The sequence below is a fragment of the Copidosoma floridanum genome, unplaced genomic scaffold (genome assembly GCF_036245765.1).
Source record: "Copidosoma floridanum isolate Cflo_tuat_1 unplaced genomic scaffold, Cflo_Japanese_pri ptg000029l, whole genome shotgun sequence".
Lineage (NCBI taxonomy): Eukaryota > Metazoa > Arthropoda > Insecta > Hymenoptera > Encyrtidae > Copidosoma > Copidosoma floridanum.
The window spans coordinates 1893054-1905767 of NW_028321906.1; the positions used below are offsets into that span (position 1 = coordinate 1893054).

The window sequence follows — 12714 nt, forward strand, 5'->3', positions numbered from 1 at the left end:
TCGATCACTTAATTTCCACGATTGGTACAACTGTACCACGGTGAATTAGGTGCACTTGCCTCGGAGAGCATGTATCGTATGCACTTATAAATAGCCACCAAAAAAATGAGAGTATTTACGACGTATAAAAGAGGAGGCGGGGAGGGGAATGGAAACAGGATGCAGGTTGAGTCCCTTATCGGCAGAAATTAAACGCGAGAGGGGGAGGCTGCACTGTAATTTCCTACCAGAATATCCGATTTCTTGTTTACAATTCAGCCAATACGTTCGGATTTCGTGCAGCGCACAACCTACATATCTGTATCCTCGCGAGACGCGCAGCATCTTAAGTGTCTCCCGTGGCTGCACCCACTCCGCTAGAGACTCGCTCCATAGGTACTTAATAGACGATGCCGTAAAGGACAGGCTCTCGCAATCACGGTGCGCGTAAATCAATTTTTACGGGCGTATTAGCCTCTGGAAAAAAAGGCTCTAGCTACCGCCAACGTACTCTGGTCGTATACTGCACGCGAGTGAGAATCAAATTATAGGCTGTCAAAGGCAGGGCACAATGCAGGCCGATCGCGATCCTCGATGGACCGCCAAGGGGGTAATTAATGCTCGGTTATGCGCCAAGGCTGCGATACATCTTTTTTTCAATTCCTCTCTCGAGTAATTCAAATTCAAACATACGGAGGCTACTTTCACCGAGGGGGCTACTACATGAATGCGCTTGACGTACAATGCAACGAGATTTTTTCCTTCTCCGATTGTGCGGCCACTTTTCTCTCGCGGACTCCGAAGCCGCGTCGCTTTGAAGTCTCGTTTGGTAAAAGTAAGAGCATAGAGCGCGTAGGTATACTCATGATCCCGTCACCGCGGGTGCTTAGAGAGACAGATTTCTCCTCGAGCCCGTGTAACGGGCGTAAGCGTTTTTGAAAACAGCTCCCACAGCCAGTGGCCATTTGGCTGTGTTGATGACGCTCATTGCCATTATACCTTTACAACTTCATGCATCAATATTCTCCCTCGTGTACCTACAATATGCTCGTGTAACTTACCGGGAACGATGATTTTGATTTCACGGGTTACATCCTAATTACCTTTAATGTAGCCGCATCAACAGAGAAGATTCGCGTGGCGACGTGTATGATTGCGATTCATAAACAACTTGCATCCGCCGATAAGGCGCGTACTCGCACTCCAGCTCGCGATTTCCCTCTAAACCTCGTACAAAAACTTGCCACTCGCGGCCCGTCTCCCGATCGGTCCAACATAGCGGGCGCATCGACTCGACTATTAACGATATTTACACCAGATGTGTGAGCGCACGTGCACACTTTTCACCAAAACACCGTCCGTCGTGGCGTCGATGCGCATCACCTGTAATTACACCAAATCGGCCCTCGTGGGTGCGCTTACTTTCTCCTCCGTCAATCGCGGCTCGATGCATGTATACACATCTCACAGCTGCGCTTATACCGTCGCGTGTGTTTGTACAGTGCGCGAGCTTCGACCGCGTGTACGTACTAATTGACACATACATCACGCGAGCGGGCGTAAGCTCCACTTTTTCCCGAGAGGGTGTAACGTCGAGTGCACCTTTACCACCGCAGGCGTGAGTATATTATTTACGGCGCGTCTCCCAACGGGATGGCTTACGCGCCCATGTACGCTATACTTACGAAACGTTATAAGCTACGGATAAATAGTTGGATCGAAGGGAACCGGCGCGTAGTCAATTCCGAAAAATCGGCGGGGGAAAAAGAGAGATCGCGTAGCCGAGAGGAGGAAGAAGAAGAAGAAAGTGTTGACCCCAAGCTCATCGTGACCCTCCCCCTCGGCCGCAGCGAGGAAATTGGATTTTCATTTTCCCCGAGCAAAAAGCCACGGCTGGTCGCGCGTCAGCTCTCTCGCAGCCGTTCAAAGCTCGCTGGCTGCCGCGGCTCATCGATTCATTATTATTTTTCCAGTGAAACCGCTGCTCGGAGCCAAGCCGGCTCGCTGGAGTCCATTGTTCGAGCGCTCGTGTATAATTTACTCTCTCGCGCGCCCGGCTTCCCCCGTATATATACCCTTCGCCCTGTTAACTCGATTTATGTACGAGACTCGCGAGGCATTTCTATTTCACTCGAGGTGCACCTCTCCTGCAACGCCTGTTAAGGATGTAAATTGCCCCCCTTCTCTCCTCGGTTTTTCCCTATCTCTCTCTCTCTCTCGCGGTGTTTGTTTTTCGTGCCGGCTGTTTGCTTTTGATAATGGCTCTAATGAAATGATTAGACGCTGCTGCCATTGGCCGATGCTCTCCGAGCGTGGCTCTCCTGTACCAGAGCTCGGAGAGCGTTTTGAGGATGATGATGGGAGGTGGAAAAAAAAATTGCGCTCCAATCGAGCGGGAACTCGATAATCACTTAATTTCCCCAATTGCCTTTCTTTATCGTCGTGCCAGCCGCGTGTTTGCGTAAGACCGATCCGAGGAGCAAAAAAGTGGCTCGTGCAGTGCTTCCTTGCGATTATGGGAAATTTTTGCAGTGATGTACGTGAGCTCTGGAGTAGAGTATGAGAAATTGTGAAATGGAAAAACTCACTAGTTAAAAATGTAGTAAGTACCTGATTTATGGAGTTGCTGGAATTGAAAGAGGCTTGCTACATCCGACAGTACATGGAGTGCTTTGGATTTTTCTCTTTTCTCGAGAGCTATCAGGTGAAAAGTTCTGTGGTATCGCCTTGGTAAGGTTACGTCGATCCTTTGGTTCATCAATGTCGGACCAAAAGCTGGAGTATCTACATATATGTATTCAACGAAGAATACGCTTATTTCTCGCAATGTTACTTTTACGCGTTGGAAAGCTAATTTTTAAGGTACGTTTCCTCTTGAATGAAGTTCATGTTATCGGATAACTATTTCACTTCTTACCCAAGTGCACATGACTCAATCTCTCTCGTAAGTTCCTTGCATCAAGTGAAGCGGTTCTTCTTGCGACACACTTTTTGTGTTTTTCCATAGTCTCGGCAGCTGACGTATTGTCCACCTCAGTGTAGTTATATATTTAGTAAAATTATTAAGCGCATTTGGTGTAATCGACCTAACGCTGTCATTCCCCACAAAGGATGCCATTTGGAGTGTGGAGTTGTCTGGGCAAAAAAACATCATATTCTTCCTACAGGACCTTCAAACTCCTTGATCAAAATAAATTTTCGCTGTCAATCTTTAGTTTGAAGTGTATGCTTATGCGATTGCTTGTACAATAGTTGAAAAACACAACTTTCAAATTTTACCTACAAAATTTAATATCCATCCGATGGATTTTCGATAAAAAGGAATTGAAATTTATATTTTAGACACAGACGTGTGTAAGGGCAGAAATAACGGAGTACGCCCAAGGCATAGAAAATGTACATGTTCCCGCAATTTAAGGCTTACTTTAGATGTAATAAAATTACGGGATAGTCGAGATCAAGCTTAGAGCTATAATTTCAAAATCATTTCGCTTTCTTATTTTCTACCATAAAAACCAACAAAATTGTTTGCTCTCAGTAAGGATGGCTGTACCTTGGCAACGTATCAATTAAATAGTCATTAAACCTTACGTGAAGTCTCCGTACACTCATCTATTCTTTGAATTACACCCGACCAAGTACCTGACGCACATTGTCTTGATTTATACGTCCATTCTACAACATCATTCTCACTTGTTCAACTGGTTGTGTTTAGTTTATTAATAGTTTATAATTCGTATCAAGTATTATTCTTGCACATTGTGTAACAAGTGTTCGTATAACCATGCAATAAGGTAACCAAGTACAATATTTTTTCCAGTCGATTCGTCTAATAAGTGAACGTTACGTTCACCCTCTTCTCGCCCAACTTTGATACATATGCTATAAAAACCTGTCGATATCCAAGGTTTAAAAAACTTGCAGCATCAGTAGGGAGGATGAATAAAGACAGAGGCAACAGTGATAACCCCAATATCGGTGTTTGTATATATATGTCCTGTGAAATAAAAACCATGCGTGCTCGCTCAATCAATGGGAATTGCAGTGGGCAGGTACGATGTACAGTCATAATCGGACTCGATGCGAAAGCGATCATTACACATCAGGAAGAGAGAAAGACAGAGAGGCCGTGCACTCGCGTAATTACATCCATTTCGTTTCGATGCAGTGTAATCACAAAGACGAGAGTCCTCCACCGCATAGCCCATCTCTCGGCTTTTGTTTTGTTTTTTTTCCTCCAATCTCTTTTTCTTCTCATCTGTAAGTATCGAGTACTCTCTGTGGTATTAGAAGCCATTAATTTCAATCGGCCGCTGGGTTATTGCTACTTTGATTCATCAGCCAGAGTATGAACTTGCAATGAGCAAGCTCTGCCCTCTCTCTCTCTCTCTTTCAACTGGAAAAACAAGAAAAACGTCTTCCCTCTTGCTGACCACCGCGTGTAATGACGCGTTCGCACGTACTGCAGTGGTGTACATTATACATATACACGTCACAGGTATATCTCGAAGGAGCGAACCCCAAGAGAATTAAATGCGCGTGCGGCTAGCTAGAGGTGGATATACTTGTATAGGCATGTATACAGGGGTACGGAGGGGCTCGGCAAGGATGAGAAGCGATCAGTCGATGTATATATATAAATGGGGCATACCCCTTCGGAGAAAATCAAATGCAGGGGAAAAAAAGTTGAAGAAAAAGGAGCGGCTCGTGCACGCGTATCAGGAGCTATCTTTTCTTCCCTGGTACACGTATTAAGACGCCATTGGGAGCGGGATACAGGGGGGAGGAGGAGGTTCGTATATATATATACATAAGTAAGCTTGTAACTACGATCATTATCTCGCGATTTTTCTTTTCTTCTCCCCGGCTTTTGCGCCCACTGCTACTAGCTTGTCTGCTTGTTGTACGGTTGATTATTTTTCTCTCTTTTTTTTTTTTTCTTTGCGGTACGAGAGTCGATTGCTTTGAGCTTTGCGGTGCATCTGCGCGTTATGAGACGTGATCTCTCTTTTTCTCCGATGCGTAAGGATTGCAGCTGAAATAATATGGTTGATGTCGTAATGGCATCTGTAGTCGTTGCTTTTTGCGAAAATAGCTACGTTAAAGTGAATGCCACCTTACCATCTTGTCCCAATTAACTTATTGAAAAATAACATACTAATTTAAAAATATAATAAATCTAATTATACCAACTGATCATACCTTTATGGTGGATTTGTGAAATGTCTCGTCAAAGGTGTTAAATTTGTTTAGATTTGTGATAAAAAAATAAAAAACTGAAAAAATGTATGATAATTGGAGTAAAAAATGGGCCACTTGTTATACATTATTAAAAATTAATGTATTGCATGGCGAAACAAAATAAACCAGTTTTTCCAACAGCAAAAAAAAGGGGGGCTCCCTACGAAACTCATTGACTATGATCAAAGCAGTACCCGCAGTGATGAAAGAAAAACACTTTAGCGGACAATTTCCCAGCGAGTAAGAGCAATTTCATCAGCCATTGAGGCGTGTGCAATTAAAGTGTCTCACCACCAGCCACCGAATACACCAAACAGGAGGATTTTCATCAAGTACAGGCACCACCTGATAGCCTTGATTCTCCTGTTTGTGAAAGCGGCGAAACAAGCTTAGTACATACACACTGCATTTCCCAGGAGAAAATCCAAAAGGCACGTATCGTTGGATCCGCGATAAACAAATCATCTCATTTGCAGAAGCACAAACTTCAATAGCCGGGGTACGAATAGCGACCCAGAAAACACTACATTTTCTCTGTACGTACGGTATTCCTCAAATCTTTTGGGAAAAAAAATTCCTTGCATTTTCCAGATCTCAAAGTTATTACAATTTCAACCCCTACGACAAAGGACCTTTTCCCGAGTTACAGTATAATGGCACCTGGAAAACATCATCTCCTCAATGCAACATTCGAGACTTTTTTTTAGTAAATCCAGACGGCACGGGAGAAAAAATACACAATGATGTACGGGGTCTCCAACCTCGAAGGCAAATGCAGGGGAAGGGATGAGGAAAAAAAGACCCTCGAGGGAGGAGGGGGGGGCGCAGGATGTACGCAACGGTGCCTCCGTGTAATTATTGCACGTGGCTCTCGAGGCCCCAAGCGAGAGCCGAAGCGGAGGGGAATGGCCACTCGCGCGCGCGTGCCTCTCTCGCTGTCCTTATCCCCGCCGATCTCCGCGCACTGGACAAGGGGACGTTTTTCTCGTTCCGGAGAAATCCACGCTTACCCAGGGACGCATATACCACGCACGGGCTCTTGCATGGAAAACACAACACGCGGATACATAAGCGCGCGTTAAATTACTGGGTTAGGTCAGTGTTCCGAGGGCAGTTTACGGCCCCGGTCACGTATGCGTGCACGCGCGCCTACCCGCGCTTCTCTTATTTTCTCCTCGGCTCCTCGCTCGCGCACGTGAGCTTCGGCAAATGGAGTTCTGTCCACGGAAACCCGAACGCGACTCGTGAGTACTTGATACTTGCCTTGTCGGGGTCTAATTGACGATCGTGGATGGGACGCTGTTGACCGGTTTCTTCAGATGCTGACGGTACAATTTAAAATTGAGATATTGAGTATAGTTTTCAGACTTGTACCTATATACAACGAAGGGGACGTATCTAAGGGGACGTATCGCTACGCGGTTCATTAGCAAACTTTTCGGAAGATAATATTAGGCTCCTGTTACCTGGACGTGAGCGAGAAGGCTTGGTTAGTTAAATCGCTTGGCGAATCTTTATTCCAACCTCCCGACGCTCAACCAAACGGGTCGTATTCATTTTTCCCCTTGAATTTCGCACTCTGAAAAAGATATATATCCAGATCCCACCTGCGTGTTTTCATGCACTGAATCTCGATGTAAATAACCTACCGGTCGCGGGTCAAGAAAAATCGTCGCGTGACTCGATTCACCTCCCATCGATAGCCTATTACACAAGCGCGAAACGAGCAACAGTAGCACCGAACCGAAAACCACAGTCACATCGGTGTTTGGTTTTGTTTATCAAGGCACCCAACGACTGTACACGCTCGCAAATGAAGATTTCAGTTTCAAGCCGTTTATGTAAACACGGACAGGGAAAAAAGAGGACGGGGGAAAGGATATTAATTTCGCATGGAGCCTTCCCCGAAATCGAGACATTTTCCAATCGATATACTTACACGGTCGTTAGCGCGCGAGCGCGCCAGATCATCGGTAGAGATAAGCGACTACGCGCACACGGGGTATATACAGGGGATGTGTTTTTGCGCGAACCGGTTTTGATTGGTTACGTAAAACAGTGAGACTGCCACCGCTGCAGCTGCGATTTGAGGGATACCGCGCGCATGTTTAGTGTACACTCGAACGTGTACGCTTTCATCGTAAAATATGTGCACGGTAGCGCAAAAAATCCCCAGCGAGCCGTATATAATTTACAAATTACCTCGCGTGCTCCGTACGTATACATATACACACGTGGCACAACGTCACGAGATCGTATCTTTGGCTTCGGTTTGCTCAATTCTGTAAATTGTGTTTCGGCGACAGGTTGAAACTTTCCTTGCAGCCCATACAAGTGAATTGTGCGTAATGCATTATGAACCACTCATGGGTATTGAAAAAAAGCACCTCTGTGCACGCGCCAAGTAAAACTGGGGGAAATAAACGCTTCTTGGAACTGCTCTCCATAAAAAGCCCTTCGGCCCCCTCGATTTCCTTCGAACCCCACCGTAAGTAGGTACTATACGAGTTCTCGCACGGGTGTGTAGGGCAGCTGCAAATGCCCTCGCTCCGTTTCTCGGAACGGAAACGCGGACTCGTTCCACCGCCGTCGGGGAGGCACATTATGCAGGAATGACATAATGAGTCCTTTGCGTGAATGTGGAAAGGTGGGGAGAAGGGAAACAGGAGACTAATCGACAACTGAAAAACCCGCCCCCGTGGGACGTTGAAACAACAACAGCAATAAAAAAAGGGCTGTAGGACGTGAAACCCGCGAGCTATCGACGGGCGCGGTTCTCGGCCCTTTTTCTTCTGCGAGGGTATTATACCTGCTCGTACACTGTGTACATGTGTATTTGCTTCTTTCTCGGCGTGGCTTACGTGGAACAGCGCTCGACTCCTCGGAAAGCCATTGGCCCTACAGTTTATTACGGAACGAGTGCTCTCGTTGACGTGTTCTCGTCGTCGTGCTTTCACCGTACCGATCGATTTTCAGTTTTAAATTCATTTGAATAACGCGAGCCGATGGAGGACGTGATTAATTGCCGTTTTGCCATAGAGACGACGGTTTGACTCTGCGGTACTCTGTTATGATTATTCAGATTAAATCGGTGATGGTATTTCGAAACCCGTCAAGTCGGAAGGATCGAGATTCAGACGTATTTCGGAGCGATTTTTCCGAAACTCGATCGATTGATTAAGCGGCTCCGTCCAGCTTTGAATTTTAATGACGCGCAACGTAACCGACCGCACATGGGTAGGTTCTTGCCCGCGAAGTCACGTCAAGGATTAAAATGTCCCCATGCCGTCCCCGGCCGTCCCCGACGATCTATAAAAATTAACACGTAACTCGATTCTCTCACAACCCGATGGTCACGTGCCACACACCAAATAGTTCTGTATTTAGTGGGATAGAATTAGATTTTGATTTAAAAAATTCCTACTAACGCGAAAAAATCTGGGTTGTGGTTAAGCGGCTTCAAAACAAATTTAAATATATATTCTTGAACTCCAAATTGTGTCAGCGAACGGTCCAAAAAACATAGTAACAATGGTCGAAAATGGCTTTTCGTGTCTAGAAAAAAACTGGAGAGTCGGACAAAAAAGTTATAGTGGTGAAAAAGATGCTTAATTTCAAGACGAAAAAAATGAGCTCCGGTGGAATAAGACTTTAAAATTAAATACAAAGTAGATCTTATGTCCCTTAACATCCACACCAAAGTTAAGTTATGATTGTTTGTAAACTTTTTGCAAACATCTGCAAGAAGCAAAAAATGGCCCTTCCGCAAAAAAGTCGGACGTGGCTGGTTTTTCAACATATTGCCATTTTTCAAACAGCATTTTACTTGCAGAGAGTTATTCTACAACCTACCAAAATGTCGTTTCTTTCAACATCAACGAAAAATAGCCGGTTTTTTGACATCAATTTTTCAAAAATGACCATGCTTTTTTCTACTAATTGGGCAATCCACATAAATATCTTGCCATGGATGGACAATATACGCACAGCCCTTCCCGCTCCCGTAATTGATTCTAGGGCGTTTTTATCGCGAGGCCTCTAAGATTGTACCGGCTCATTGCGGGGGCACCACTAGTCTCGCTTCGAGAAAGAGATTAAGTTTCCTCCTCCCTCGCGCGAGTAACCTATTGGCCCGTCCATCCGCTGCGGTTTTTTTGTTTGTTTTTGCTTTTTCTGCATCGTTACGGGGGTCGCGACGAAGCCAGCACAGAGTAGGCCACCGCAGCCCTTGACTCTCAATTACCCATACCGCGGCTTTTCCGTGAAAGTTAAAAGGCTAGACCACGCGGTATTTTAAAGGATCGTTGAAGCCCGAGGTGTAAGGTAGCAGTAGTGACGTAGTCCTACCTCACCCCGCCCGAACGGCAACCGTGGCCTTATAATTCACGGGCATACGTACGCGTGTACAAACATTAGATTCGGATAGCCAGCGAAATTTCCACACGGCACCAGTACATTGCGCTCGCGGTCGGGGAGCTTTCGATTTCCGCGCGGAGCTTATATTAATGGCCACTTTCCACGATCTCTCCCGTGTTGTATACCCATCGGCGCTGGCCGAGTTTTCGCGATCTCGAGAAACAACGGGAGCAGTGGCCGGATGATTGCGGCCTGCGATCGAGCAATTTAGCCGCTTGCCGTTTTATTGAGCTGAAATTGATCGATTAGTGGCTAAGTGTCCGCCCACCTCGAGAGAGTTATGTTTGCGCTCGGGGTAGCACCTCCACGTCCCTTCTCTCCCTCTGGCAAATAATATCCATACGAGGGGACGTAAAACCAAAACTAAGAAGACAAAACAAAAAAAAAACAACAACAATTAGTTGTGTAATTTGAAAAAGATCGCTGGGGTAATGGAACATTTACGCCTGTCAGCAGGCGCGACCCCTCTGCGAACGACATGCAAGCGCTTTACTTGGGTATATATACATTGTACGTGCCGTTCCGATCGGCAGAGGAGATAATTTTTCACGCTTGCGAAAAAGGAGCTTAGTACGCCTGTACCTACATTAGTGTTTCCACGAATAGCGCACAGTTTGTGTACGGAGGGGTAAAAAATGTACCGATTCTTAGAGTGTAAGTACGTGCGTGGGTTCCGAATATGGTTGCAATTAAAACTAGAGATGGGCGTGAGCGATAAAGGCAGGGGGTGGAGATCGTGTTTGCATTTGCTTAAGTTTGCTCTAATGAGACCTGGGCTCTCTGCGGTGTGGTGTGTAGAGGGTAAAAAGACATTAATCATACGAGTCGCCGTCGTCGTTTGTCCACCCTTTTTTTCTTCTTTTCTTTCATTCTCCGTGCATTGTCAGCACCGCGGTAGCCGTATACAAGCAGAAAATGATAAATCGAGGGGTGGACTGAGGCCGAGGCTGCTGAAATATGCACTTTCATGCTGGCTCTATCGGCCTGTTCCGGGAAACCCGGGGAAAAAAGAACAGCCCCGCGCAGCCGAGGTCCCTGAAATAACAACTGGATCGATAAGTCACGGGCCATAATGCAAACGGAGGTTGATCGACCCGGCCGATATATATACTTACCGGTACAACGCGTTGAAAAAATAATTTTTTTTTCCTCGTACGTTCCCCAGAAGGAGTCGGGGAAAACGAACTACAGAGTCCCCTATCAAATTTCCAATGAATAGCATCGGGAGACAGATGACTCCGAGCTCTCGACGAGATTTCACGGCCCTTAATTCATACCCAAACATTTGCTCGACTCTATCCACGGGGGACCCACAGCTATCGTCATCCAACCCCTCGAGACTCATACCCGTAAAGTCACATGAGCTGCCGAGCAACGAAAACAAACAAAGCGTGCCTGTCCCCCCCTCCATACGAAATCACCCCAATAACGCATGGTAGTGGTTGTATGGTCCCGTGGCAGCTGTCTCCTGGTGCAAAGACGGAACGATCTATTTTTTAAGGCACGGGTGTAATGATTTTCCTTTGTGGGCGCAGGTACTGCAGAGGGACATTGAGGCGCACGGCCGGATCGTCAGCTCGGTCGTGAAGCTCGGGGAGCGCGTTGCAGCCGGGAGCAGCCGATGCGCGGAGGAGCAGCACCGGGAGCAGTCGGAGGAGCGCCGGCAGGAGAAGCAACAGGCGCTGAGGGTCGTGGGCTCCCTGGAGCGGCGCTGGCATCTTTTGTTCCTGCGCGCCTTGGAGTGGCAGTGTCACATCGAGGCTTTGGCCGCGAGGATTCGCAGTAAGGTGAGTAGTGTGCTTTTTTTTTACCACTTGCGGCTTGACATTGGGGCTCGAATGTATACCATGAAAATCAGAGTATGGTTCGATCTAACCTTTTTTTATATTAAAAAGGAGAATTTTTTTAGATGTAATCCCTTTTCTTGATGTAAATGGTTAATAAGATGGCTTGGGCGTTTGGTGCCGTATCGAGCGAGGGACCTTTTAAGGTTCTATGGATTATTAAAAATATTCTTTGTTCGTTGTCATGATTATTGAACATCTAAATGACATATTCGAATCCAAGAGTCTTATTGGCCTAAAAAGTTATAAAATATCGATAAAAAAAATAATAAGAACTCATCATGTTTGTCTGTGCATGAGCCGAAGACGATAAATCACTTAATTTTCTTAAATTCTAAGTTCGCATATAACTCTCACAATTCTAAAAGGTTATTTATATAAAAAGGTAAAAATGAAATTTTTATATACAGAGGTTTGTCATTTACTTTAAGAGTTCTAATCGTTTTAATGATAAATCCTACAAGACTGCGTGTTAAATTGGTGAGTTTTCAATGGCGATTTTCGGGAAAAGAAGGTGGTTAACCCTAGTATTTTTTCGTTGCAAATTAATAAGGCATACTTTATTTGCATAAAGATTTTTATAATTACAGTAAAAATAACCCAAGCCACCTTAAAATGATAGTGGAATTGCGTTTGCCGAGAAAATTGCTTACTCGGAAAGAACCATCGACGAGTATTGTAATTATATCCGAGAAAGATTTATCGAGATCCAACAATGACGACGCTGCTTACAATAAGAACAACAGCGGGGATAGCGGTAAAAAATTCAAGTATAAGAACTCGACCCGCAAACAAACCGCGAAATTAAATTTAATTTATATGCATATATATATACCCACATACACTGCAAGTAAGTAGGTATTACACCTAAAACGTGCTTTGCCCACATTGTCCTCTCGCTCCGCGTAATGAGTATTTATGCGAATGGCCGTACGTGCTACCGTGTTGCGCTGGCTGCGCGTGTTTTTATATGTATATAGGTATGACAATGTACACCCGCGATTATTTCGCCTACCTCCCTTTCTCCTTCGGCCCGCGCGCTCCTTTCTCTAGATCCTCATCGTGCCGCTGACGCTTCCTTGTATACGTCTGCTATCAGCCACCTCTGCGCCATACATATATGTATAAGTACGTGTGTTTACGTACCTCCACTCGCGACCAGATGGGATATTGTAATCTTGCGGATCTTTTTTCCTCCTTCCCCCCCCCTCCCGCTCCGTACGTGCGCGGGGAA

General features: G+C 45.6%; 1 protein-coding gene across 2 annotated transcripts in view; it reads left to right on the top strand.

Moving 5' to 3' along the window:
- Positions 1–12714, top strand: part of LOC106637219 (uncharacterized) — a 187964-nt gene that overhangs the window by 133969 nt on the left and 41281 nt on the right. For both annotated transcript variants that reach the window (XM_089596132.1, XM_089596133.1), the window contains exon 7: positions 11172–11423. In XM_089596132.1, the coding sequence (XP_089452258.1) occupies positions 11172–11423 (252 nt within the window). The remainder of the gene's footprint in view (positions 1–11171; positions 11424–12714) is intronic.